The sequence below is a fragment of the Oikopleura dioica genome, chromosome 2 (assembly GCF_907165135.1).
Source record: "Oikopleura dioica chromosome 2, OKI2018_I68_1.0, whole genome shotgun sequence".
Taxonomy (NCBI): Eukaryota; Metazoa; Chordata; class Appendicularia; order Copelata; family Oikopleuridae; genus Oikopleura; species Oikopleura dioica.
Genome location: NC_137292.1, coordinates 12,694,867 through 12,717,069, shown reverse-complemented (window position 1 = coordinate 12,717,069; position 22,203 = coordinate 12,694,867). Strand labels below are relative to the sequence as shown.

Genomic DNA, 22,203 nt, shown 5'->3' with positions numbered 1-22,203 from the left:
GGTTACTCAAGTTTACGCAAAAAAAGATCAAAACAAATTCAAACTCTTTTCTTGTGCTGCTCAATGGCCTGCTGCAACTGACGCTCCTTCTCCAACCTTTTCAACGGGTCTTTAGGCGGTCGACCTCTGGGTTTCGGAATTTTAGGTTCTTTGTCCTTCTTTGGCGGTCTTCCAGGTCGACGTTTTCCAGATCCATCCAAGCTCTCGGGCTCGGAAGCACTTGGAGCTTGAGAATTTTGACTTTCCTCTCTCTTCCGCTTCTTCTTTGCCTCCTTTTTCTTGCGCTTTTCTTCCCGACGTTTTTCCTTTTCCGCTCGTTTCTTCAATTTCCTATAGAAATTTTTAATCAGAGATTCTCATATACTGGTAGTGACGTATCAGATTGAAAAAATCAGACTTGTTGATAAACAAGTAAAAAATTCCGTGAACTGTTATCCTTACCGAATTCTCTTTGCCTCGTCGCGTATTTGTTTCTCCTTTTCCGTATCAAGAGTTGGCTCCGCTGCACCAACAGGAGTTGGGGGAATCGAAGAAGCTGACATTCCACTGTGGGAGTGTAAGCTTGGAACGGCAGAAAGAATCGGGGCTCGACTCTCGACTGAAGGAACGGGATGATCGTATGATAAAGGCTTCGCTGCTGGTGGAAGCTGATCCTCGTCAGAACTGTCAGAAATTCCAGGAGGCTCGTCGTCTGCATCTTTCTGTGAGTTTGAGACGCCGACGAATGATTCATCGCTAGAATCGCCGAGGCCGAGGATGCCGGCTTGACTGGAGTTCATATTCGATGCTGTTTTGGGCGCGGAAGGAGGTGGGGAAGTATAATTCGATAGAGGGGTGTTCTGAGAGAGAGGCAGTTGGGCAGTGTTCGAAGTTGTTTTGAGTGGAGTTACTGGAAAGTTGGATGTAGCATCTACACCGAGGGGCAAAGAAGGCTGATGTGGATGGATGTAAGGACTTTGTTTTGGCGTCTGGCTGTAGTGAGGCGTTGGCTTCTTCACGGACCCGGGCATGACAAGAGGTGTCATTGGAGTAGCAGGGTAGCTGGGTACGTCCGACGGAGAGTATTGCTGTGATAAGGGATGAAAAAGAGATAAAAATCTGGGTCTCGAATCCGTGGTGTTTTTTTGGAGCAGGGTTTGCTCCAAAAATTCGAGACCCAGATAAAAATCACTTAGAAATGAGTAAACAAGAGACTTTTTTTTACCCCTGACTGAGGATATTGATGATCAGGTCCCCTAGCACCACCAGGAGCAGAAGGTGGGTTTTCCTCTTCCGACTGCAAATTTTCATCGTCAGAGTTATTCTGCTCTTCTTTAGCCTTCTTCTCCTTCGCCGACTTAGCTTCAGCGTCGATTCTTTTAGCATTGGAAATGGAAGGCATCCAGGGATAGCACCATGAAGGAGTTTGTTCGTCGATTTCCCGCTTATGATTGAGACCGATTATTCTTCCGTCTGATTCGGGCAATCGAGGAACATCAGGGGCAGCAATAGGTTCTGTAAATTCGACCAAATTTCTCAGCGATTCTGGTGGCATCCCTAGGTCTTTCATGGCTGCCAACATGTCATACGCGTCAGCTTGATTATGCTTTTTTTAGAGTTATATTTCGAGGTCATTAGCTATTGAAAGAAAGTATGCTTTTTTCCGTAATATAACCAAACTGAGCATGCTCGGCAAACTTCATGATACGCGAGCCAATAAGCTCAACAAAACGCTCCATGAGATCGGCAAGAACATCGAGGGGCAACTGGTTGATCTTTTCAAAGCCGACCGACTGGACAAGGAGCGCCACGCTTCTCCGTGTCTGTCTCCGGATGAACGGATAGACATCCTCCTCCATGTTTAATGTCAGCGGGTAAGACGACAAGAATAAATTCTAGAGTGGAAAACTGATATTGAAAGTTTCTTTTTGGAATAGAAAAATGTGGCGTAAGAATAAGTAACTGTTGTATTTTCATCATGTGGCAGGAAAGAAATTCGTGTTGAATATACAATATATATTTAAAACGGCAGATTATCTAACGGAAGAGAATCTAGATTTTCTTCGTTTACTCGATGACTCATCTAAAGATCTATTTTCACTATCGCTGATGTTGCGTTTCGATGCATTTTTAAGAGCTTCTGTTTTTGCGTCGAAAAATTGGTCTGAAAATCATCATCAGGATTTGTCGAAATAAATGAAATTCCTACCCAAGCATCCAACAACCCAGTTGTCTTTGATTTGAGCAGTTGGGGGAATCGGGCGGTAGAACTCATCGAGAGCTATAAAACGTAAAGAACGCGAGCGGGGATCAGTAATATTTTACCGTCCATGAGTCTTTTAGAGGGCTGAATGTTCGGGACAAGTCTGAGACTCTCTGGATCAACTTCCGAAAACGGCTTCGTATCTAGCTTTATGACAGCAGCCATGAGCCCTGCCGGCAAGTTGTAATAAGGTCGAGTTGGGTTCAGTCCCTCAGATGATCCGTCCCACTGAAGAAGATGATTCCTTAATTGAACCGAAAAGACAAGACGTCTTACCGGCTTGCCGAGCGGACCGAAATTAGTATTTTGACCCTGCATGTTGAGCTGCTGTCGCTCAGAGAGTTGTTTTTGAAAGTTTTCTAATCCTTCTTTGTTTCGCTTCGCCGCTTCCATTGCATTCTGTCTCCTCTGCTCTGCGCGTTTTTCCCACTCATTCATCGCCTTTTTCTTCTCGTCAATCTGCGCCATCAAATCTTTGAGAACATCATCGGCATGTTTCACGTAATCGCCGTGTTGGGACTCGTAAGATTTGAATTGAGAGTCGAACTCTTCTTCAGCTTGCTTTACTTCAGATCTATAGCGATCTCGCAAAGCATCACGGAATTGCTTGTACTCGACGATATGACTTTCGAAGCGATTTTCAACCTTTTTATCGAGTTTAAAGAATTGAGTAATTATAAGGTTATCCGTGAAATATCTTATATCGATGATGATAAGTAAACTCGTCCCTCAAGAGAAAAATATCTGTTGTTCTTCCACAAATCCTTCAATTTGACCAGCCTTTCACCGATCTCCTTGTCCGCCCTCAGTTTCGTGACGGACCAAAGCGGGACGATAATCTCCTCAAATGCTTCGAGAATGAGATGATTCTCCCGCTTGTGCGCGTGATGGAAGACATCGTTTATTAAATAAATGGTGTGCAAACGCATATCAAAGGTGGCATTGTTGCTGAGTACGCGGCCGGCGATGTATTTACAAATGAGCTCAGACGTCTATATTTCAATTGTTATTTTATAGGATCTGTAATCGACAATCGTAACAACAATAAAAGTACAAGCCCTTCACTACAGGATTCAATGAACCCGGTTTAAACTTTAAACTCTTGTTTACCTTTGAATCTGTCGCGTTTCTTAAGATCCATTCCTTCCCAGCCGCGATAGCCTCTTTTGTACAATGCCTAATAATCGGCTTCATGATCCTACTGAAGTCTTCAATATTCACATCCAACTTGAGCGCATCATTCGAGCATTCAAAGCTGATCTTCTCTTCTATCACCGCGTCGACGCTATTTTCCCTGTCCGTTGCTAAACTCTTCTTCTGCGCCTTCAAGTTCGACTCTGACTCGCGAATCTTTTGGTCGAAATTGTCTTTTTTCTTTTTGTATTCGGCCTTTAACTCGTCGATTTGAGACTGCGTCGCCGGTTGCGGATCAGCAACAAAATTGGGATTTGGATTAGAGTTCTGTGGCGCGAAACCAGCTGGACGAGTGTTTGTTTCTTGTGGCTTCCAAGAAGCGCCAGGTCCTGGATTCGAAAAACCGCCAATTTTCAACGTTGGATTCCATTTATTCTGCGTTTGAGGGTTGAAAGAAGGTTTCTGGGAACCTTGCCCGCTCATTACTGTGTCTCTTTGCATCGTAAGCTGAACCAAACCGATAATAATTCCTGCTTTTGTTCATTCAGAAGTGTACCTTTTGCGCGATTTGCTCAGATCGAACTTTGGATAAATAATATTTATTGAAGGCTCCATTTGGAAATAGAAATGCATATTCAGGATTGCCCCGTTGCTTCTCTCGCATCATATTTTCGAATTGGCTGCCATTCTTGGAAACGTACTGGGCCACCTTATCGATGAGATTTTTCTGGGCGACATTTGTTGGAGCCCCGGCCGACATTTCTATTGTCTGAAAAGAAGGAATCTTCCAAAAAGGGTTCTTTTATTTCTTTGTTTTTATTTTTGTTGAGTCACGAAATAGAATAATTCTCGGCAGGGAATACGATGGGCTGATTTTTCTCTTGAGCATAGAACTAATTTGAAAATGACGCTACTTACGTGGAAACAATCGCAGCAAAAATAAAGGTACTTACATTGATTTTTAACTTGAGAAAACTCGAAATCAGAAGAATGGAGAGACTTTGCGTATTTTTGAGCTACAAAGAAAAAGGAGCTAAAAAACTCAAACCTGGTTTTATGATGCGACTTTTTTGTGCCTCGTCCAGTGCTAGTTCTAGTTACTGTAATTTTCAACTAACCTTGACAATTACTGTATTGGTTCTTGACTCAGTTCTTGCACTGGTGCTCGGGTACAACGCAAAAGCTCTCGATTTTTTCACAATTTTGAATATTGGAAATAGTTTTTTGCAATTCCTACTTTGTTGGAGAAGAGGTTTAGAAAAAAGAGCAAAAAATATTTGATTTCGGTACCTTTGAGGGGTACCTACCGTGCGGACTTTGGGACTGTGTCGAAAGTTCTACACGCGCATTTTTTCTCTCCAGAAAATCGATGAAGAATTTCTTTATTTTTCACGGATACGGATGTTTGCATCTTGATTTAAATACGTTAGACTCAGCTGTGGGTTGGAAATTGTCGGGAATTTAGAGGGAGAGCAATTTGGAAACGCAGAGAAAAATATAGAAGATAACCTGATCAGAATCGCGGGCGGACACCAAAACCGGTGCGGACTCCGAAGCCACCACGGGCTGGTCCTCGGGTCGGTAAACGACCTTTCATCGCGGTACGAGGGAGTTGCCGAGCTGGACCATCTGGGAGAAAAATGAATAATTGTACAATGCTTGTTCAAGCTTACCAAAAGCGTTGGAATAGCCACCATCGCCACCAGGCCCACCATTGTCCATGTGCGAGGGCAGCATGTTATTTTGTTGCGGCTTGGAGAAGTTAAATTGTACTGGTCCGCTTCTGTCAGCTAAATGCTGATATTTCCTCGCCTAAATATGGAAATCAAGACCAAATTCTCTCCTGGGATCTTACTTTGAGCTCTTCTAGTGATATATCTTCCTCTGGGTGCATAATTCTCGTGTTTTTCGACTGAACGACAACTTTACCAACTGTTGGCACTGGCGGCATCGATGGCGGCGGCGGAGCATGATTACCAGAAACACCTCCAGCGAAGAGCGGCCTCGGGGCGCCTCCTTGCCCAGAAACTAAAAGAACAGGTTTACCATGGGTTCATAAGTGGTGATTAATACATCTACTCTGCTTTTCTTGGCCCATTGGTCCGCCCATACCAGGCATTCGCGGATTTCCCATCATTCCTGGCATTTGGCCCGGCGCTCCTGGAGCTCCTGGTGCTGCTGCTCCACCACCAGCTTGATTCTGCATCATCATTTGCATCATCGCCATCATCGGATTCTAAATTTTGAAATTGTTTACCCTCTAATCTGGCGATCATGATATTCATTTCTTTACGATATATGCTGAATTTATACCGGTGCGGCTGCGCCTCCTCCAGCAGCAGCTCCTCCTCCTTGCATCGACTGCATCATTTGCATCATCATCATCGGATTAAATTGCGAGTTCTCATCGCCGGAGTCATCTGAGTCGTCAGAATCATCGCTGTCATCTTCCTCGATTTTCGGCCGTTTTCCCTACAAAAATCATCTTTATTGAGAAGCAAAAAAAGAGCATTTTACATGGCGTGCGTTGACATCTCGTTGATGTTTGACCATGTCGTCGATGGGAATTCCCTTCATTCCGTAAATTTCAATTTCCGGATCACTTCGGCGGTCTAGCGAGTTTGGAATCGCGTCGATTGTCTCTTTGTGAACCTAAAAATCATGTTTCTTTGGCGTCATGTTGATTTTTTCGGGTTTACCTGAACACAATGAATAGCCAGTCCAGGCCCAGTGAACAACTTCTTGTGGCAGACATGACATTTAAAATGCCTGGCCTTCTGATGCTGAATCAAAACCGCCTCGTCATCGAATTCCCTGTTGCAGTACCAGCACCAGGGGCGCACAGTCTTTCTCTTTTTGCGACCCATATTTCAATAAATTGAAAGTCTGAAAAGAAATAATGCATAAAAACAAGCTTAAACTTTTCGATATTTTTTTAATCCTCTCAACCAGCCTACAATCAGCTGACATTAATTGAAATAAGACAGAAAAAAAGTAGAACTTATTTATTGCCGAATTTCTTTTGGTGGAAAGCGGGCGGGAGAGATGCGAGAATTTCGCCAACAGGTCGGTCAATCACAAGTAGTTCGTCCTTGCTTACTGCTTCTGCGTGTAAGACGTATTTCCATCGACAGATTTCCGTGAATTCTGTCTCGCTAACAGTCGGTGGCAACGCTCTACTGAAGTTTTTCATGTTCTTTCCTTCGTGAGACAGTCTTCCTTTGTTCTCTTCGATGAATTTCTTTTCCTGGGCGGCGGCTAGGAAGAATTTATTGTGGAACATTTCAGACTTCGTACAAAAAAGATAGATTTTAAAGAATCTTTTAAAAGAGTGGGCATTAAAACCTTCTAGTTTAAATAAGGGCGGATAACTTAATCTTTATTTCAAAATTATTAGAAATCTCGCGAGATTGAGCTAATTAAAATAAGCCGCAAATAAACCATGAACGGATTACACGTCATAAATTGAGGATCAACAAATTATTGACAATACTAGTCACCTACATCTGATTTTGGTAAGGTTCTTAGATTCCTGCCGGCTTCTATCCATGAACGTAAAGCTCTCGTTGTCGCAAAGGATAATCGGGCGCGTTCCAAACTGATCGATAGAGACGATTTTCGATCGATACTTGCGCCATGTAGGGGGGGATGGACGACGAGTTCGACCATTTTGTATACTCGCCTTCGAGATTGAATTCGTGGATATCTCGGCTAGCCGTCGATGCCAAAAGCGTTTCTTCTCTAGTTTATTTTTAAGCAATTTCAATTAAAAGCGCCTCACCCATTTTCACTCATTATGAAATTCGCGGCGGTGTAAGCGGTCGCCGCTCTCGGAATCAAAATCATTGAGTCCTCCTCCAAATTGAACAAATACGAGCTCAACCCGATCGATGCCACGTATTTGCAAGTTCTACTGAATTTGATTGCTCTGAGTGTTTCTTGCGTCTTTTCTTTTGCTTGCAAGGTCGGCCCGGCGACTAATGCTTCGGAGTCGTCATCGATTTTCAATGATTTGAGCTCCGACGAGTACGTTCCATAGAATAAGAGCTTCGAGTCGGGGGAGAACTGCAGCTGGAGGGGAGCTTCCTTTATCGCTTCCCCGATCATTATCTTTAATAAAAAAGTTTTAAATTGATTCTTATAAGCTTTCCTCAAGAAATACCTTTTCTAATCCAACATTATCATCTTCATTAAACACTCTGTACACTCGAAGCTTCGATGCTGTGGAAAACGCAACCCAGTTTCCATCAGGCGAAATGGTCGAAACTCTAAGCGGTTCCGTTTTCAGGGAGAAAATATGCACTGGTGCTTCTGACGATACCTGGATAAGTGAGATTAATCTTTCAAGATAAAAAACTTGAGCCCTCTACCTCGTCCTCGTCCATGCAATCATCATCAAGTTCCGCTGCGTCAGCCATTTTCCACAGATCAAGCTGACAGCTGCCCTGCAGGAGGAAAAGTCTGGCTTCCTTCGAGACCGAACAGACCGGACTTTGCCGATAGCTGTGGAGGATGCTGGACGATTTCGAGTTGTCGTTTATTGCTTTTTTCTGTCTCGCCACTACAATGTTCCTGTCTATTCCGGCGCTCACGATCTCGCGGTCGACAATTTCCAGCTGTCGCACATCGTTGCCATGAAGCACATGGCCCCAGACTCGTCGCCACTCCTCTTCTTTTCCTTCAAAGTCACTTTCCCCAACCCGGATGTTCTCATACGCCAAGACCAATGGATCGACTCCGGAAGCAAAGACCATCCTTTCGTTTTTACTTGCAGCGATCGTGAGAATATCTCGTTTGTGTTTCTTTATTGATTGAACTAGCGCTCCCAATTTTCCGTTGTAGAAATTAATTCTTCCGTTTGAATCGCCAGTCACGATCGTGTAGTCTGTTAGGAAAAGGTTGCACCAGACTGTTGTTTCCATGTTTCCTTCCTAAATTAGTTAATTTTGTAATTTCATCTCTTTCTTCGCCGAAATACCGAGCGTTTTAGTAAAAATCGTACATGTTTTCAATAATGTCATATGAACGAAGGAAAATTCCACGCACAGATGGGAAAGAGTGGAAATCTGCCCGAAAAACTAACCTTAGACACAGCGAGTTGACGATGCATCCTGCCAGTTTCCACATTCCAAATCCGGATAGAACCGACTCCTGACGTACACAGAAGCTAAAATGAACAGTCACGATACAGCTTTCGTTCAATGTTCATGACGCAAAGATCCTTAACTCTAGCGATATTTCGTGCTCATGAATCATGATTATACTTTTTATCATGGTATATAATATACGGTATATTTTATAGTATAGCGTATTTTGTCTTTTTCTAAAGGAGGACCCTTTTTCTGGGATAAAGGATAGAGGCGTAAACGTTCATACTTTTCCTTTCGAATGCCAGGACAGCGAAAGAACCCGTTTTTCCTGCCGCTCGAACGATTTGAGATAAAGGAGACACATTTCCGTTTTAGTATCCATTATTTCATAAATTCGCACGATTCCATCTTCTCCGCCGACGGCGAGGTGTTCTCCGTCGGGTGATTTACGCATACACCACACTGCCGACGCTCCACTATCCATATTTGCCAGGACCTTGAAAGGAAGATTAATTGAGAATATCGGGGTAGTCCGCACCTTGCAACTTTTAGGGCAATAAGAAGTAATGAAACCATTGGCACCGGCAGACAGTAAAAGCCCGTACTTTGTCCATTCTAAAACATCTACCGGTCGATCCTCATCTGGAGGGATGAACGCGACTTGATCCCAACAACGCCGGTTGTAATAAGACCAAATCTGAAACGCTTTTTTAGTTTCTGAAAGAATTTAAAGGCATCACCTCGATTCCGCGTTGTTCTGGACCATCAGCTCTTGCAACGGCTAGTCTAGCATTGTCAGTGTCGTAACGAAGAGTTTGAACTGCGCTCGGATTTTCTGAAAATACCGAACATCTGTGTACTCGAAGACTTTGTTTCATTCTGAAATCGACATGGATAAGATTTTCTCTGCTCAGACATTTCAGCCAGACGTTAATATGCAGTGAGGATATGCTGAAAGGCATTGGTCCAGTTCAATCGATAAACCAACTTTGTAGACCATATTATTTCTAGAACTCCTCCTGGTTCGAACAAAAGGCTCAGATGAACTTTTTCAACCCTCAGTTTTAAACGGAGTTTTACAACAGTTTTACGAGAAAAGAGAAGGGTTGGCGAATTGTAATTCTCAAAGATGCCAGAGCGTGTTCTTTCCAAATTCAATAGCGAAAAAATGAGCGACAAGTAAGTTTACCTAGTTTCATTAATTTTGTCTGCGTCAATTTTCACCATTTTCGTCAGGTCAGCAAACATCAGGCGAGTCTGTGACCCGGGTTAACCTGCCTATCATAATTACGTTTAAAAATATCAATACAAGCACCAAAGCTATCAGGCTCTATTTACGTCTATTTGACCACCAAAACAGTATCATTGAATCATATGACCAGGGAATCACATGAAAAAAGGATTCAAAAAGAAAGAATGGCCGCTTTTTTTCTTTTCAAAAAGCAAAAGACAGAGTTGAAGCAAAAAATAGACAGAAGCAATTCAGAACAAAAGACAGAGAGAAGAGTAGTTTTCCATCAGGTAGCCGAGCATTCAGTAGATGGCCTGATACTACCAAATTTGGGGAATTCGGGGGCTTATCAGCTTTACAAGTGATTTTCGCAAAAAGGGGTTTTCCCCGGGAGACGGTTGGGGAGACAGGGACAGTCCTTTTTGGAAATTTCCACTAAAGAAAGAAGAAGTTGAACAAAAGGGTTGAGCACTTTTGGAGACTATCCAAATAGAAACAAACTCAGATAAAGAGTCAGAAAATGGAGCCCGTTATTTTGGAGAAAAGGTAAAGATAAATGAGCCAAATATTCTTTATAAATAGTCAAAAACAAATCTTAATTTTTATAGAATTTCAGAAAGATTTTCACTTCCTTGAGTTAGAAACAAAAGAAAACCGTTTCAAAAGAGATTAATTCGGCGGAGAGACAAGTTATGTAACTCGCCCTCTTTCCTTATCGCTTTTTTCCACGTTAGTTATTGCCCCAAACATCCGCTGTCGTATTTATTATCGCCCCTGGCCGCCCAGTCGCTCTAAAGTTTTCATCAGACGTCGGGTAAAATTTCGTCAGCCGCCAAAGGGGCTGCTCCTCTCCCGCTGATTGGCTTTGTTTACCCCAGCCAGGCTTTATAAAGCCCGCTCCTCCTAAATGACCTTATCACATTCACACTCGAAAAAACTTTCAATTAAATTTTTGGAAAGAAAATCATCGTTGATTTCAGAAACATGGTAATTGCGAAGAGAATTAACGAATTAATCCGGCTGTCTCAATTTGACGCGCTGGCGAATTTGGAAGAGCTTTGGGTCTTCGGCTACGGATCGCTTGTCTGGCTCCCGAACTTCTGCTTCTCGGACAAGATCGTCGGGAAGATCCTTGGCTATCGTCGCCGATTTTACCAAGGAAATACGACGCACAGGGGCCGACCAGGTCGACCCGGGCGAGTAGCCACTCTGATGAAGGACCAAACTGGAAGATCGGAGACATACGGCTGCGCGTACAAACTTTCCGGAAGAGAGCAAATTGCTGCAGCATTAGAGCATTTGAACATGCGAGAATCCACCCTTGGCGGCTATTCCTTGAGCGTCGAAGATTTCCACAGCGCCGAGTTCGCGCCAATTCCAGCGCTGGTCTACACCGCCACGCCAGAAAACGACCAATTCACGGGCGAACAGTCCATTGAAGAATTATCTGACATCATCGCGAATGCAAGCGGGCCGACCGGGTCCAACGTGGAATATCTCTTCCGACTGGCCGAATGGCAGCGCGAGTTTCTACCGTTTGTCGAGGACGACCATCTTTACGAACTGACGCGGCTGACGAAGACTAAATTGGCGAGAATGGAACGCGAAAAGAATAACCCGCGACGAATGGTCAGAAATGGCAATTAAAATTGAAGAATTGAAAACTTGAAGATTTTGAGTTTTTTCTTTCTTTTTTGTAAATATTCTTTTTTTCTCTTTTTTTACTTTTGCGCCAACCCTTCAAAAATATTAATAAATTTTATGAAATCGGCTCTTTCGACTTTATAGGTATTTTCTGGATTTCCCGCCGCGAGAAAGAGCCAATCAGTAGCTTTGTGAGGAAATAATGCGCGCTCATTGGATGGCGAGAGTTTGAAAAGTTCATGAAGGATTTCGGGTAGGCTTCATTTGAACAAGAGCTTCATTTGAACAGAGCTTCACTCGAACGACTTTTGAAAAAACGATTATTTTGACGTAATTGATAATAACTAATTATGGCCAAATTTTGAGAATAATTGACACTATCAGATGTTTTCTTTGATCTAAAAATAAACAAAGACAAATTTTTCACCAATAAATTTATTTTATCGGATATTCATGTAAAAAACTTGTCAATTTTATGAAAACTGTTACTTTCTTTTTGAGAATCGTTTATCAAACTCACAAAAAGGACCCTTTTGAAATGTTGTCCAAGTGAAGCTTTTGTCCAAGTGAAGCTCTGTCCAAGTGAACTCTTGTCCAAGTGAGGCCTACTCAAGGATTTCATCCTTTTTCTCTGAATTTCGAGAGGAAATAGCTGTGAATATGTCTCGTGGATTTATTCTAGTCTTCTAAGTACAGTCTGCCGTTTTTCTGTAATTCGAGTAATTCCTTCAGCTCATCTTCAAGGCTTGCTTCGAAGTCACATTCGACAGCTTGCGTTTCGGGCTTGACAACTCGCCCGGCAAAGATAATTTCGTCTTCTTTTCGAATGAAATAGAGGAAGGGACGATCGCAGATGAACTCTTCTGGAGGCAGCTCGTAACGGCCACACTATAAAAGCATTAGATGAGATTTTAGTGTGTAAGTTTACCCCTTCACATCCACCGAATGATACCGCTGCAGCTACAGTTCCTTTCTCATTGACGACAATTTTTGCCCTGTGTTTCGCCTTCGATAGGTACACAGATTTCTTCGTCAAATGGCTGTGCAGTAGGTAATCCTAAAGTTTGCTAGCCCTGTGAGGGCGGCCGAATTCCAAGGGATCAGTGCTCAGTGAACACTGTTCACGAACTTTAGAATTACCCACAACTGTAGTTGTCCAATGCCTCCGAAAACACATGCCCAAAGCCGAGTTTTTCGAAGATCTCTTTCAGATCCAAGTTTGTGTCTATCTCGAACTTTGGCATTCGAAAGTTCACCTTCGCTTTTCGTAAACCACCGAAAATGTCCTTGAGCTTTGACGCGGTCAAGGAAACCGTTTCGAAAACGAAAAGCGGAGATTTGCTGGAAATCCCTTTGAGATTTTGCGGCTTTGGCATTACAACCGTCATTTCCAGCCCTTCAGTCAAGTAGGGCAATGAAATGGCTTGGAATTCGCTGGTTCTGGTGTACATGATCTCTTCGAATGTTTCTTCCATGTATCGAACTCCGTGCTTTCCTTCGCCGAAGAGCCCATAATTTGTTCTAAAAACTGAAAATTTTTTTTTCCATGAGTCCTTCACTCGGAGTTTTCCTTTCTATTAATTACTATAGTTTCCTCATCCAAATGGTTGAAAATGACAACTCTGTCTTGAAGAAAATTGCGGAGACAAGGATCATTCTTGTCAATGGATCTTCTAGCTCAGAAGCATCAACCACCTCGTTGATGACATCGTTCGTTGACTTCGAAACCCAGGAGTTTATTTTATCCGCAGCGTCTTGACTCTCGGTAAAATCAACGTATTCATGGGAGGCGCTGAAGTCTGTTTTGAAGCAGCTGAATAATTTTGCGCCTATTTGGACGACAGGAAGAGATTCTAGGGCTCTGACGCGCGCTTCCGTTTTGCCAGGTTCTTCTTGAGACACCATTTTAAGAATTTCTTCTCTAAGAGTCAAATGGAAGTAAATCTCATTGGAGCTTTGAGTCGTACCTTGTTTGTCCATCAGCAGCTCTCGCTAGAATGGCAAATGCGTGCTCAACATTGACAGGCGAAAGGACCAAATTCTTGGCAGGCTCGCTAAGGAGTAATTTCAAACACAGGTCCATCTCTTTTCGGACTAAAATACTATTCTGTGGGAGAATATCTGTGAAGCTCTGATGAAGCGAATACCGGCCGGTTCATGAATCCATCGATAAGGAAACTGAGTGTCTTTTCATTGAGAATGTAAACCAACAAGATGAATATGTTATCGAACGAACGAATGGATAAAAATTTACCGGGATACAAAATCTAGTAGTAGGAAGAAACATTCCAAAATCTTATTGATGACGAATATGGCAATAAAAAAGTAACGGAGAGTGGCAAAAAAAGCTTTTGACGCTCAGAGCATGGTCGCCAAGTTTATTGCTTTGTCCCCGCAGTTGATATCATAAAGGAGTCTGATCGTCAAATTTAACAGGGGTCGAATACTCTGACGCTTTCTTTGTGATTCTTTCATGATTAGTTCCTAATCAGGGACTACTTAAAACATCAATCACACAGAAGATAACAAAAAAATAGAAAAAAAGAGAAAATGAAAATTTCAAATTTGATTTTCGGATCTGTTGTGCTTGCGGACGACTCTATTGCTGGTATACCTGCCATTGATAGAGGAGTGAGGTGAGACTGTTTTATCTCTTTTTATTAATGAGACTCATATTTAGACCGGACATGGCTGGAATCAATGGTGTCAAATGTCCTAAAGGAGGAAGGTTAGTTATTCTTACATTCATGAATCATGATTTTTGACCAAGTTGAACTATTCAAGCCTCATGATTTTTAGTAAATTTTAAAGCTGAGAAAAAATAATTGTTCAAGGCCAGCGATGGGTGGAATGTGTATTCCTGACGATACAGTCGAAACTCCCCTAGTGACTGAAAATATCGATATTGACGGAATCGGCAAGCTTGATCCTACTGAAGATCCTCTTAATGGGCAGGGAAACATGTTTGGACCACAAAATGCGTTCCCAGGACTTCAAGAATCATCAACTGATTCAATGACAACAACATCAAGACCCAAACCACCACCACCATCGACAATGCCACCGGCAATAAATACAACCGAAAAGAAGACAGCAAAACCTGCTGATCCAGTTGTTCCGATGGACGATCGTAACGCAGTCAACACTGATGAGCCATCTAATGATGGAGTCAACTCACTCCCAGATAAACCAGCCGCAGAAGCATCTGAATCGACCGAAGAAGATCCATCCTGGTGGATTTGGCCCCTAACTTGTGTTGGAATCGGCACTGTTCTATGTAGGGCTTCTCATAAAAAGCACTTAGTTATCATTTTTAGTGGGAGTGTCGATCTACGCATGCCAAAAGAATGCTTCTCCCCCTGCACCAACTCAATACCTTCCAGGCCAAATCATCGGTCAAGAATCAACGGTGACAAAAGATCCTCCAGCGCAGAATAGCTTTCCCAACGGAACTTCTTCAGTGACAATAACTGAACAACAACAAACCACGCAACAACTCTCCATAAGTTATGGACCATAACTCAACAATCAGCATAAACTTCAAAAGCTGGTTTTTTATTAATTAATCAACCAAAAGTTCAATAAATATTTTGCTTAACAAACAATAAAACAAACTCGGTAATAATGATTGATTATTTATGCAGAAAATTAAAAAAAAACAAATAAAAAAAAAGATGTTAGATAAAATGGACATCTTTGTTTGTGTCGCTAATAACCGAATAAAAACAATAAGTCATCAATCTTGAGGCCCTAAAACTTCGAAAGCTCACCTGCTTGACACACTGCATGGCAAAATGAAAGTGATAAGTCCATCTCCTTGAGCAAGACTGACTGAATAACAGAGAAAGATGAAGCTTCTACTGTTCTTTGTTTGCCATGCTCTTTCTAAGGAATCGAGGGGACCAAGGTTTGAAATTTCTAAACCATCCATTCCTGATCATAGAATAGGCCGCGACCAACAGACTCCACTTCAGTAACTGAGTCAGACGGATTTGACTTGATCGATGAAGAAAAACAGGAAGAAAACTGGAATTTGTTTATGATAACAATTTACTGTCTTGGTGGAGTTGTTGCCCTTTGTAATTTTCACAATTGAATTTGCAATATCTATCTTAACTTTATTTAAGTTTTCCTGACTCTCATTTGCCATTTCATCTTCAACATCAGAAAATACGCCTGTTTCAAGGTTTCTCCAACCCAACAGCAGTCTCAAGCTGTCGAACTTGAACAAACAACTCAATCTGAACAAAATTGAAGCAAAATAAAACTCCTCCATCAAAAAACAAACGCTTCAAAACCAAAGGCATAACGACCTTCTGACCTTCAAAATTTTATTTACTGTATCAACTACACGTCAATTATTCAAATAAATAATAATCGATCAGAATAAGGAAAATATAATGCAGACCTATTTTCTTTGATACAATAAAGATTTTTTAAAGATAGTTTGTTAATGAGTAACAAAATCCACTTTCCTTTTTTTGCACTGCAAAAGCACTCTCGAAAATAAGGCTATAAATTATGCTTGTTTTTGACTCGCTAAAGTTCACGTTGATAACGATCCTGGTTTAGCCCCCATTAAGAAACATTATCAACTTGCAAAGTGGACCGCTCATAAATCTCATAAAAAGGGTCAGATCCGAAAATGGACACTTTTCATCTTAAGTTCATAGTGAGAACTTGCAAATCGCCGCCGTTTTAGGCTAATATTTCTGTTGAGGAGCCATTTTCAAACGTATAAATGCGCTCGTTGGAAGTGAAATTTCTCATTCTACTCAAGAGTCTACTAGAAACTTGAGAAGGTAAATATATCTAGATTATTTTTGTTGCTATAAGTTTACTATTAGATGTCGCTTTGGGATCCTGAGGCAGCTGGCAATGCCGCTAACTACCTTCGACTTCCTGACAAGGAAATGTTGGAGCTTCGAAATCAGCCGTTTGAAGGTGCCAAGTGCATTTGGGTCCCATATGCAGATACTGGCTACTCAAAAGCTGAACTGATCGGTGATGGTGACAAACCAGGCACCAAGAAGGTCCTTCGTCTTGCTGATAACAAGCAGAAAGATGTTAAAACCGAGCAGGTAAACAATAACAATCTGGCTGGCACTTATGTTTGTGATAGGTTGAGAAGCAGAACCCTCCCAAGTACGAGTTGCTTGAAGATTTGGCCAACATGACTTATCTATCTGAAGCTTCTGTCGTCTACAACTTGGACGAGCGATACCGACGATTCTTGATCTACACCTACTCTGGTCTCTTCTGTGTTACTGTCAACCCCTACAAATGGCTCCCCGTCTATGACAACCACGTCGTCGGTTGCTACAAGGGCAAGAGAAAGTCTGAAATGCCTCCTCACATTTTCTCGATCTCCGATAACGCCTACAACGATATGTTGCGAGAGCGACACAACCAGTCCATGTTGATTACTGGAGAGTCTGGTGCTGGTAAAACTGTCAACACCAAACGAGTCATCCAGTACTTCGCTGTCGTCGCTGCTCTCGGTGCCTCCGGTAAAGTCGGTGATGCTGCTGATGAGGGACCATCTCTCAAGGGTGGCGGAACTCTTGAAGATCAGATTGTCGCTGCTAACCCCGCTATGGAGGCTTTCGGTAACGCCAAGACTACTCGTAACGATAACTCTTCTCGATTCGGTAAATTCATCCGAATTCACTTCGGTTTGACTGGTAAACTGGCTTCCGGTGATATCGATACCTATCTTCTCGAAAAATCTCGAGTCGTCTTCCAGCTGAAGGCCGAGCGATGCTTCCACATCTTCTACCAAATTTGCTGCGAGCATATGGTCGAAATCAACGAGATGTGCCAGATTTCTCACAATCCTTACGACTACAAGTTCTGCTCCATGGGTGAGATCAAGGTCAAGTCCATCGACGATAAGGAAGAACTCGCTGCCACTGACGAGTCCTTTGATATTCTTGGTTTCAACCAGGAAGAAAAGAACGGTATCTACATGATTACTGCTGGTCTTATGCACTCCGGAAACATGGAATTCAAGCAAAAGCCCCGAGAAGAACAGGCCGAGCCTGACGGCCACGAAGCTGCCGAACTTGCCGGATATATGTTTGGTATTTCTGGAGCTGAGTACACCAAGGCCCTCTGTACCCCACGAATCAAGGTCGGTACTGAGTACGTCACCAAGGGTCAGACCGTTGACCAGGTCAACTTCGCCCTCAAGGCCATCTGCAAGGCTGTCTTCGATCGACTCTTCAAATGGCTTGTCGAAGTCGTTAACCGAGCTCTCTCCACCGATCTCCCTCGATCTTTCTTCATCGGTATCCTCGATATCGCCGGTTTCGAAATTTTCGAGTTCAACACTTTCGAACAGCTTTGCATCAACTATACTAATGAAAAGCTCCAGCAGTTCTTCAACCATCACATGTTCGTCCTTGAACAGGAAGAATATAAGAAGGAAGGTATCGAGTGGGAGATGATCGATTTTGGTATGGATTTGGCCGCTACCATCGACTTGATCGAGAAGCCTCTTGGTATTATGTCAACCCTCGAAGAAGAGTGCATGTTCCCTAAAGCTACTGACATGACCTTCCGAGACAAGCTTTTCCAGCAACATTTGGGTAAGAACGACAAGATTGGCAAGCCCAACCCGAAGAATCATAAGAACGCTGACGTCCCTGCTCCTCACTTTGAATTGTACCACTACGCTGGTACTGTCGGTTACAACGTCACCGATTGGCTTCTCAAGAACAAGGATCCCCTCAACCCCTCTGTTGTCGGTCTTCTTAAGAAGTCCAACAACAAATGTATTGTTATGCAGTGGGAGTCCTACATGTCCGCTGAAGACGCCGCCGAAGCCGCCAAGAAGGGTGGTGGAGGAAAAGGTGGCAAGCGACAGAAGGGTGGTTCTTTCCAGACTGTCTCTGGTCTCCATCGAGAATCTCTCGGTCGTTTGATGGCCAACCTTCGATCTACGCAGCCTCATTTCGTTCGTTGTATCATTCCCAACGAAAAGAAGAAGCCCGGACACATGGACTGGAACCTTGTTCTCCATCAGCTTCGATGTAACGGTGTCTTGGAAGGTATTCGTATTTGTCGAAAAGGTTTCCCTTCTCGAGTCCAGTACGAAGAATTCGCCAAGCGATACGTCATTCTTCATGCCGAAGCCAAGAAAGATCAAGAATTCTGCGACTGGAAAGCTATGTCGAAGGAAATCTGCGCTGGTATCGCCCTTGATGACGCCAAGCACAAATTTGGTCACACTAAACTCTTCTTCAAAGCTGGTGTCATTGGTGACTTGGAAGACGAGCGAGATGAAAAGATTGCCAAGATCCTTACTGCTCTCCAGTCTTACATGCGATACCGACTTGCTGAACGAACTTACGCTGAGATGGTCAAGCGACGAGACTCGATTGACATCATCCAGGCTAACATCCGAGCCTTCCAGTACTTGAAAGACTGGGAATGGATGAAGATCATCTACAAGATCAAGCCTCTTATCTCTCAGGCTGAAGAAGGAAAGAAGATGGAGGAGCTTGAAAAGAACTATGAAGAGGTTAAGAAGCAACTTGAAAAGGAGAAAACGACGAGCAGAGCTCGAGGAACAATCTGTCGCCTTAGAGCAGGAGCGAAATGAGCTCACTCAAAAGGCTGAAGCTCAGAACGCTCTTCTTGACGATGCAGAGGGCCGATGTGAAGAACTCATCGCCGCTAAGATCGATCTCGACGGTAAGATCCGAGATCTTCAGGAGAAACTCGAAGATGAGGAAGAAATGAACAACGAGCTTGTTGCCAAAAAGCGCAAACTCGAGGACGAATCTTCCGAATTGAAAAAGATATTGACGATCTAGAACTGACTCTTGCAAAGATCGAAAAGGAAAAGCACGCGACAGAAAACAAGGTCAAGAACGTGACTGAAGAGCTCGCTACGATCAACGAATCCATCCACAAGCTCGAGAAGGAGAAGAAATCCCTCCAAGAAGCACACAAGCAGACTCTTGGTGATCTTCAAACCGAAGAAGAAAAAGTTGTCAATTTGACCAAATCTAAGGGCAAACTTGAACAACAAGTTGATGATCTTGAAATCGGCCTCGAGTCTGAAAAGAAGGCTCGAATGGATCTTGAGCGAGCGAAGCGAAAGCTGGAAGGTGATATCCGTCTTTCTCAGGAGCAGATCATGGATCTCGAAAATGACAAGGCTGGTCAAGAAGAGAAACTGAAAAAGTCTGAGTTTGACTACACTCAGCTGAACGCAAAGCTTGAGGATGAGACTGCTCTCGTTGGCCAATTGCAGAAGAAGATCAAGGAACTCCAGGGACGATCTGAAGAGGTCGAGGAAGAACTCGAGTCTGAACGAGGCGCACGAGCACGATCTGAGAAGACTCGAGCCGATCTTTCTCGAGAACTCGAGGAACTCGCTGAGAGACTCGAAGAAGCGGCGTCCAACACTCAAGCTCAAATTGAAATCTCGAAGCGACGAGACGCTGAAGCCGCCAAGGTCCGTCGCGAGCTCGAGGAGGCCACTCTCAACCACGAATCTGCTCTCTCCAACATTCGCAAGAAGCAGGGCGACCAATCATCTAGTCTCGGAGAGCAAATTGAAAACTTGAACCGAGTGAAGCAAAAGCTTGAAAAGGAGAAATCCGAAGCAAAGCTTGAAGTTGATGAGCTCCATGTTAACGTCGAGTCTTTGACTAAGGCTAAGCTCAATTACGAGAAACAGACGCGAAATCTCGAAGATAACATCGCTGATATTAAAATGAAACTTGAAGAGGGAGCAGCTCAGCTTTCAGAGTCCCAGGGCGAGTGTGGCAAAATGAACATGGAAATCAACGATATTAGACGTCACATTGAAGAGAAGGACACCCTCAATTCCCAGCTTATCCGAGTCAAAAACTCATTGTCGCAGACCCACGATGAGCTCAAGCGACAAAATGACGAAGAAGCCAAGTCGAAGAACTCCCTTGCCCATCAGCTTCAAGCTCAGCGACACGACACTGATATGCTCCGAGAACACATGGAGGAGGAGCAGGAGTCCAAACAAGAGCTCCAGCGAAATGTCACGAAATCCAATAATGAGTGTGTCCAATGGCGCAACAAGTACGAGACTGATGCTATTCAGCGAACTGAGGAGCTCGAGGAAGCCAAGAAAAAGCTCGTCGCTCGACTCCAAGAATCTGAAGAGCAGGTCGAAGCTGCCCAAGGCCGATGTGGATCTCTTGAAAAGACCAAGACCCGACTCCAGGGTGAAGTTGAAGATCTTTCTGCTGATTTGGAACGATCGAATGCAGCGGCTTCTCAGTTGGACAAGAAGCAGCGAAACTTTGATAAACTCCTTTCTGAAGCCAAACAGAAGCAGGAAGAGGCCCAGGTTGAACTCGAGCTTGCCCAGAAAGAAGTGCGAAACCAGCAGACGGAACTTTTCAAGCTCAAAAACTCAACTGAAGAAGCTGTCGATCACCTCGAATCCATCCGACGAGAAAACAAGAACCTCGCTGAGGAAGTTCAGGAACTTGTTGACCAGCTCCAAGAAGGATCAAAGACCATCCACGAGCTCGAGAAGAACAAACGAATCGCTGACACTGAACGCGCTGAGATCCAGTCTTCTCTTGAGGAAGCCGAAGCTGCCATTGAATCTGAGGAAGCAAAAACATTGCGAGTTTCTGTTGAACTTCAGCAGCTCAAGCAAGAAATTGACCGACGACTCAGTGAAAAGGATGAAGAAATCGACAACGCCCGACGAAATGCTACCCGATCTGTTGAGCAAATTCAAGCTTCCCTTGACAACGAAATGCGTGCCCGTGGAGAGGCGATTCGATCTCGAAAGAAGATGGAATCCGATCTTAACGACCTCGAAGTAACCCTTGCTACCTCATCTCGACAGGCCGGTGATGCGCAGAAGACCACCAAAGATCTCATGCTTCAGCTCAAGGATTTGAATCAAAAGCTCGACGATAGCCAGAGACAGACCGAAGATATGCGCGAGCAGTCTGCTGTTTCTGAACGCCGAGTCGGTTTAATGACCACAGAAATCGAAGAACTCCGAGGCGGTCTCGAGCAGGCTGAGCGAACTCGAAAGCAGGCCGAAAATGATTTGATGGAAGCGAACGAGCGATCAAACATGCTCCACACACAGAATGGTGCTTTTATCAACCAGAAGAGAAAGATCGAAGGAGAACTTCATGGTGTCAAGACCGAAGTCGAGGAAGCTATTGGAGAAGCTCGATCCGCCGAAGAAGCCGCGAAGAAAGCACTTACTACCGCCGCTCTTCTCTCAGAAGATCTGAAGAAAGAACAGGACCAGTCTCAACACTTGGAGCGAATGAAGAAGAACCAAGAGAACTCTCTCAAAGATCTTCAGATGCGACTCGATGAAGCCGAGCAGGTCGCACTCAAGGGTGGCAAAAAGGCCGTTCAGAAGCTCGAAACTAAATGCAGAGAAATTGAGATGGAACTTGAGGCTGAACAACGACGAACTTCTGATAACACTAAGGTTTGTTTATTAGTTTTGTGACCTTATAAAATTTTGTAGGTCATTCGAAAACTCGAGCGTAAATACAAAGAAGCCGTCTACGCCAACGATGAAGACAAGAAGAATCTCCAGCGGCTCACTGACAGCATCGACAAGCTTAACTCCAAGGCCAAATCCTACAAGAAGTCTGCTGAGGACGCCACTGAGTCCGCTTCTTCCGCCATGTCTCGCTTCCGAAAGGTTCAGCACGAGCTCGATGAAGCTAACGAGCGAGCTGAAATGGCCGAGGCTGCTGTCAACAAGGCGCGATCCAAGGCTCTTGAATCCAAGTAGATTTAATTCTGATTCTGTCATTATTATTTATTAAGAAAAAAGGAATAAAATGCATTCGTATTATTTCTTAGTGAAAATGTTTAAGCCC

At 43.6% G+C, this 22,203-nt stretch overlaps 10 protein-coding genes across 12 annotated transcripts; 4 read left to right on the top strand and 6 right to left on the bottom strand.

The window, feature by feature from the left end:
- Window positions 1–38: 38 nt before the first annotated feature.
- On the bottom strand, window positions 39–1,838 carry LOC145698340 (uncharacterized). Its single transcript, XM_081775539.1, has 4 exons — window positions 1,655–1,838; window positions 1,205–1,575; window positions 442–1,139; window positions 39–330 (listed from the first exon to the last, which is right to left on the bottom strand). The coding sequence occupies exons 1-4, from the start codon at window positions 1,836–1,838 to the stop codon at window positions 39–41; spliced, it is 1,545 nt and encodes a 514-aa protein (XP_081631665.1).
- Window positions 1,839–1,927: 89 nt separating this feature from the next.
- Window positions 1,928–4,136, bottom strand: LOC145698339 (calcium homeostasis endoplasmic reticulum protein-like). The gene is made up of 7 exons (XM_081775538.1): window positions 3,933–4,136; window positions 3,353–3,883; window positions 2,956–3,234; window positions 2,519–2,887; window positions 2,305–2,470; window positions 2,189–2,260; window positions 1,928–2,143 (listed from the first exon to the last, which is right to left on the bottom strand). Exons 1-7 carry the CDS (start codon window positions 4,134–4,136, stop codon window positions 2,013–2,015), a joined length of 1,752 nt encoding a protein of 583 aa, XP_081631664.1. The 3' UTR covers window positions 1,928–2,012.
- Window positions 4,137–4,646: 510 nt separating this feature from the next.
- LOC145700053 (uncharacterized) lies at window positions 4,647–6,285 on the bottom strand. The gene is made up of 8 exons (XM_081777313.1): window positions 6,076–6,285; window positions 5,894–6,028; window positions 5,690–5,848; window positions 5,450–5,612; window positions 5,232–5,404; window positions 5,050–5,188; window positions 4,886–5,005; window positions 4,647–4,787 (listed from the first exon to the last, which is right to left on the bottom strand). The coding sequence occupies exons 1-7, from the start codon at window positions 6,241–6,243 to the stop codon at window positions 4,890–4,892; spliced, it is 1,053 nt and encodes a 350-aa protein (XP_081633439.1). The 5' UTR covers window positions 6,244–6,285; the 3' UTR covers window positions 4,647–4,787; window positions 4,886–4,889.
- Window positions 6,286–6,491: 206 nt separating this feature from the next.
- Window positions 6,492–9,374, bottom strand: LOC145700045 (U3 small nucleolar RNA-associated protein 4 homolog). Its single transcript, XM_081777302.1, has 9 exons — window positions 9,207–9,374; window positions 9,005–9,163; window positions 8,753–8,962; window positions 8,460–8,543; window positions 7,747–8,307; window positions 7,539–7,697; window positions 7,158–7,486; window positions 6,881–7,117; window positions 6,492–6,634 (listed from the first exon to the last, which is right to left on the bottom strand). Exons 1-8 carry the CDS (start codon window positions 9,342–9,344, stop codon window positions 6,919–6,921), a joined length of 1,839 nt encoding a protein of 612 aa, XP_081633428.1. The 5' UTR covers window positions 9,345–9,374; the 3' UTR covers window positions 6,492–6,634; window positions 6,881–6,918.
- A 161-nt stretch (window positions 9,375–9,535) lies between these two features.
- LOC145700057 (putative glutathione-specific gamma-glutamylcyclotransferase 2) lies at window positions 9,536–11,468 on the top strand. Of its 3 annotated transcripts, none has more exons than XM_081777318.1 (2): window positions 9,536–9,645; window positions 10,678–11,468. In XM_081777318.1, the coding sequence occupies exons 1-2, from the start codon at window positions 9,596–9,598 to the stop codon at window positions 11,342–11,344; spliced, it is 717 nt and encodes a 238-aa protein (XP_081633444.1). In that variant the 5' UTR covers window positions 9,536–9,595; the 3' UTR covers window positions 11,345–11,468. The 3 variants fall into 3 exon arrangements, with proteins under 3 accessions (XP_081633444.1, XP_081633446.1, XP_081633445.1); XM_081777320.1 differs by lacking the exon at window positions 9,536–9,645 and adding an exon at window positions 9,915–9,987; XM_081777319.1 differs by lacking the exon at window positions 9,536–9,645 and adding an exon at window positions 10,088–10,243.
- Window positions 11,469–12,014: 546 nt separating this feature from the next.
- LOC145700069 (neuroserpin-like) lies at window positions 12,015–12,398 on the bottom strand (the record flags this gene model as incomplete). The annotated part of the gene is made up of 2 exons (XM_081777330.1): window positions 12,015–12,229; window positions 12,270–12,398. Coding segments are annotated over 2 exons (339 nt in total), but the record flags the coding sequence as incomplete, so codon positions are not given.
- LOC145698338 (iripin-3-like) lies at window positions 12,397–13,469 on the bottom strand. Its single transcript, XM_081775537.1, has 3 exons — window positions 13,309–13,469; window positions 12,965–13,262; window positions 12,397–12,915 (listed from the first exon to the last, which is right to left on the bottom strand). The coding sequence occupies exons 1-3, from the start codon at window positions 13,422–13,424 to the stop codon at window positions 12,478–12,480; spliced, it is 852 nt and encodes a 283-aa protein (XP_081631663.1). The 5' UTR covers window positions 13,425–13,469; the 3' UTR covers window positions 12,397–12,477.
- Window positions 13,470–13,793: 324 nt separating this feature from the next.
- Window positions 13,794–14,935, top strand: LOC145700056 (uncharacterized). Its single transcript, XM_081777317.1, has 4 exons — window positions 13,794–13,977; window positions 14,022–14,069; window positions 14,176–14,618; window positions 14,659–14,935. Exons 1-4 carry the CDS (start codon window positions 13,892–13,894, stop codon window positions 14,859–14,861), a joined length of 780 nt encoding a protein of 259 aa, XP_081633443.1. The 5' UTR covers window positions 13,794–13,891; the 3' UTR covers window positions 14,862–14,935.
- Window positions 14,936–15,095: 160 nt separating this feature from the next.
- LOC145700064 (uncharacterized) lies at window positions 15,096–15,722 on the top strand. The gene is made up of 3 exons (XM_081777328.1): window positions 15,096–15,248; window positions 15,290–15,420; window positions 15,469–15,722. The coding sequence occupies exons 1-3, from the start codon at window positions 15,190–15,192 to the stop codon at window positions 15,594–15,596; spliced, it is 318 nt and encodes a 105-aa protein (XP_081633454.1). The 5' UTR covers window positions 15,096–15,189; the 3' UTR covers window positions 15,597–15,722.
- A 298-nt stretch (window positions 15,723–16,020) lies between these two features.
- On the top strand, window positions 16,021–22,164 carry LOC145700038 (myosin-7-like). The gene is given in 6 exon segments (XM_081777296.1): window positions 16,021–16,143; window positions 16,189–16,422; window positions 16,464–18,889; window positions 18,891–19,138; window positions 19,141–21,803; window positions 21,843–22,164. Coding segments are annotated over 5 exon segments (5,844 nt in total). The 5' UTR covers window positions 16,021–16,143; the 3' UTR covers window positions 22,116–22,164.
- The last annotated feature ends 39 nt before the right edge of the window (window positions 22,165–22,203 follow it).

Excerpts from the sequence above, each read along its gene's own strand:
- LOC145698340 (XM_081775539.1), bottom strand. The coding sequence starts at position 1,838 with ATGGAGGAGGATGTCTATCCGTTCATCCGGAGACAGACACGGAGAAGC. Across the intron at positions 1,576-1,654 it reads TGCCGAGCATGCTCAGTTTG|CTGACGCGTATGACATGTTG; the intron begins GTTATATTACGG and ends AGCATAATCAAG. Across the intron at positions 1,140-1,204 it reads ATCAATATCCTCAGTCAGGG|CAAACCCTGCTCCAAAAAAA; the intron begins GTAAAAAAAAGT and ends GAATTTTTGGAG.
- LOC145698339 (XM_081775538.1), bottom strand. The coding sequence starts at position 4,136 with ATGTCGGCCGGGGCTCCAACAAATGTCGCCCAGAAAAATCTCATCGAT. Across the intron at positions 3,235-3,352 it reads GAAACGCGACAGATTCAAAG|ACGTCTGAGCTCATTTGTAA; the intron begins GTAAACAAGAGT and ends ATTGAAATATAG. Across the intron at positions 2,471-2,518 it reads TCGGTCCGCTCGGCAAGCCG|TGGGACGGATCATCTGAGGG; the intron begins GTAAGACGTCTT and ends CATCTTCTTCAG.
- LOC145700053 (XM_081777313.1), bottom strand. The coding sequence starts at position 6,243 with ATGGGTCGCAAAAAGAGAAAGACTGTGCGCCCCTGGTGCTGGTACTGC. Across the intron at positions 5,613-5,689 it reads GAGGAGGCGCAGCCGCACCG|AATCCGATGATGGCGATGAT; the intron begins GTATAAATTCAG and ends TTCAAAATTTAG. Across the intron at positions 5,006-5,049 it reads TGGCTATTCCAACGCTTTTG|ATGGTCCAGCTCGGCAACTC; the intron begins GTAAGCTTGAAC and ends TTTTTCTCCCAG.
- LOC145700045 (XM_081777302.1), bottom strand. The coding sequence starts at position 9,344 with ATGAAACAAAGTCTTCGAGTACACAGATGTTCGGTATTTTCAGAAAAT. Across the intron at positions 7,487-7,538 it reads ATAATGTTGGATTAGAAAAG|ATAATGATCGGGGAAGCGAT; the intron begins GTATTTCTTGAG and ends TTTTTATTAAAG. Across the intron at positions 7,118-7,157 it reads TTCATAATGAGTGAAAATGG|AGAAGAAACGCTTTTGGCAT; the intron begins GTGAGGCGCTTT and ends AAAATAAACTAG.
- LOC145700057 (XM_081777318.1), top strand. The coding sequence starts at position 9,596 with ATGCCAGAGCGTGTTCTTTCCAAATTCAATAGCGAAAAAATGAGCGAC. Across the intron at positions 9,646-10,677 it reads AGCGAAAAAATGAGCGACAA|AAACATGGTAATTGCGAAGA; the intron begins GTAAGTTTACCT and ends CGTTGATTTCAG.
- LOC145698338 (XM_081775537.1), bottom strand. The coding sequence starts at position 13,424 with ATGGACCTGTGTTTGAAATTACTCCTTAGCGAGCCTGCCAAGAATTTG. Across the intron at positions 13,263-13,308 it reads GCTGCTGATGGACAAACAAG|AGAAGAAATTCTTAAAATGG; the intron begins GTACGACTCAAA and ends TTTGACTCTTAG. Across the intron at positions 12,916-12,964 it reads CCGCAATTTTCTTCAAGACA|AAAGGAAAACTCCGAGTGAA; the intron begins GAGTTGTCATTT and ends AGTAATTAATAG.
- LOC145700056 (XM_081777317.1), top strand. The coding sequence starts at position 13,892 with ATGAAAATTTCAAATTTGATTTTCGGATCTGTTGTGCTTGCGGACGAC. Across the intron at positions 13,978-14,021 it reads GCCATTGATAGAGGAGTGAG|ACCGGACATGGCTGGAATCA; the intron begins GTGAGACTGTTT and ends ACTCATATTTAG. Across the intron at positions 14,619-14,658 it reads TGGAATCGGCACTGTTCTAT|TGGGAGTGTCGATCTACGCA; the intron begins GTAGGGCTTCTC and ends TATCATTTTTAG.
- LOC145700064 (XM_081777328.1), top strand. The coding sequence starts at position 15,190 with ATGAAGCTTCTACTGTTCTTTGTTTGCCATGCTCTTTCTAAGGAATCG. Across the intron at positions 15,249-15,289 it reads AAGGAATCGAGGGGACCAAG|GCCGCGACCAACAGACTCCA; the intron begins GTTTGAAATTTC and ends ATCATAGAATAG. Across the intron at positions 15,421-15,468 it reads TGGTGGAGTTGTTGCCCTTT|TTTTCCTGACTCTCATTTGC; the intron begins GTAATTTTCACA and ends ACTTTATTTAAG.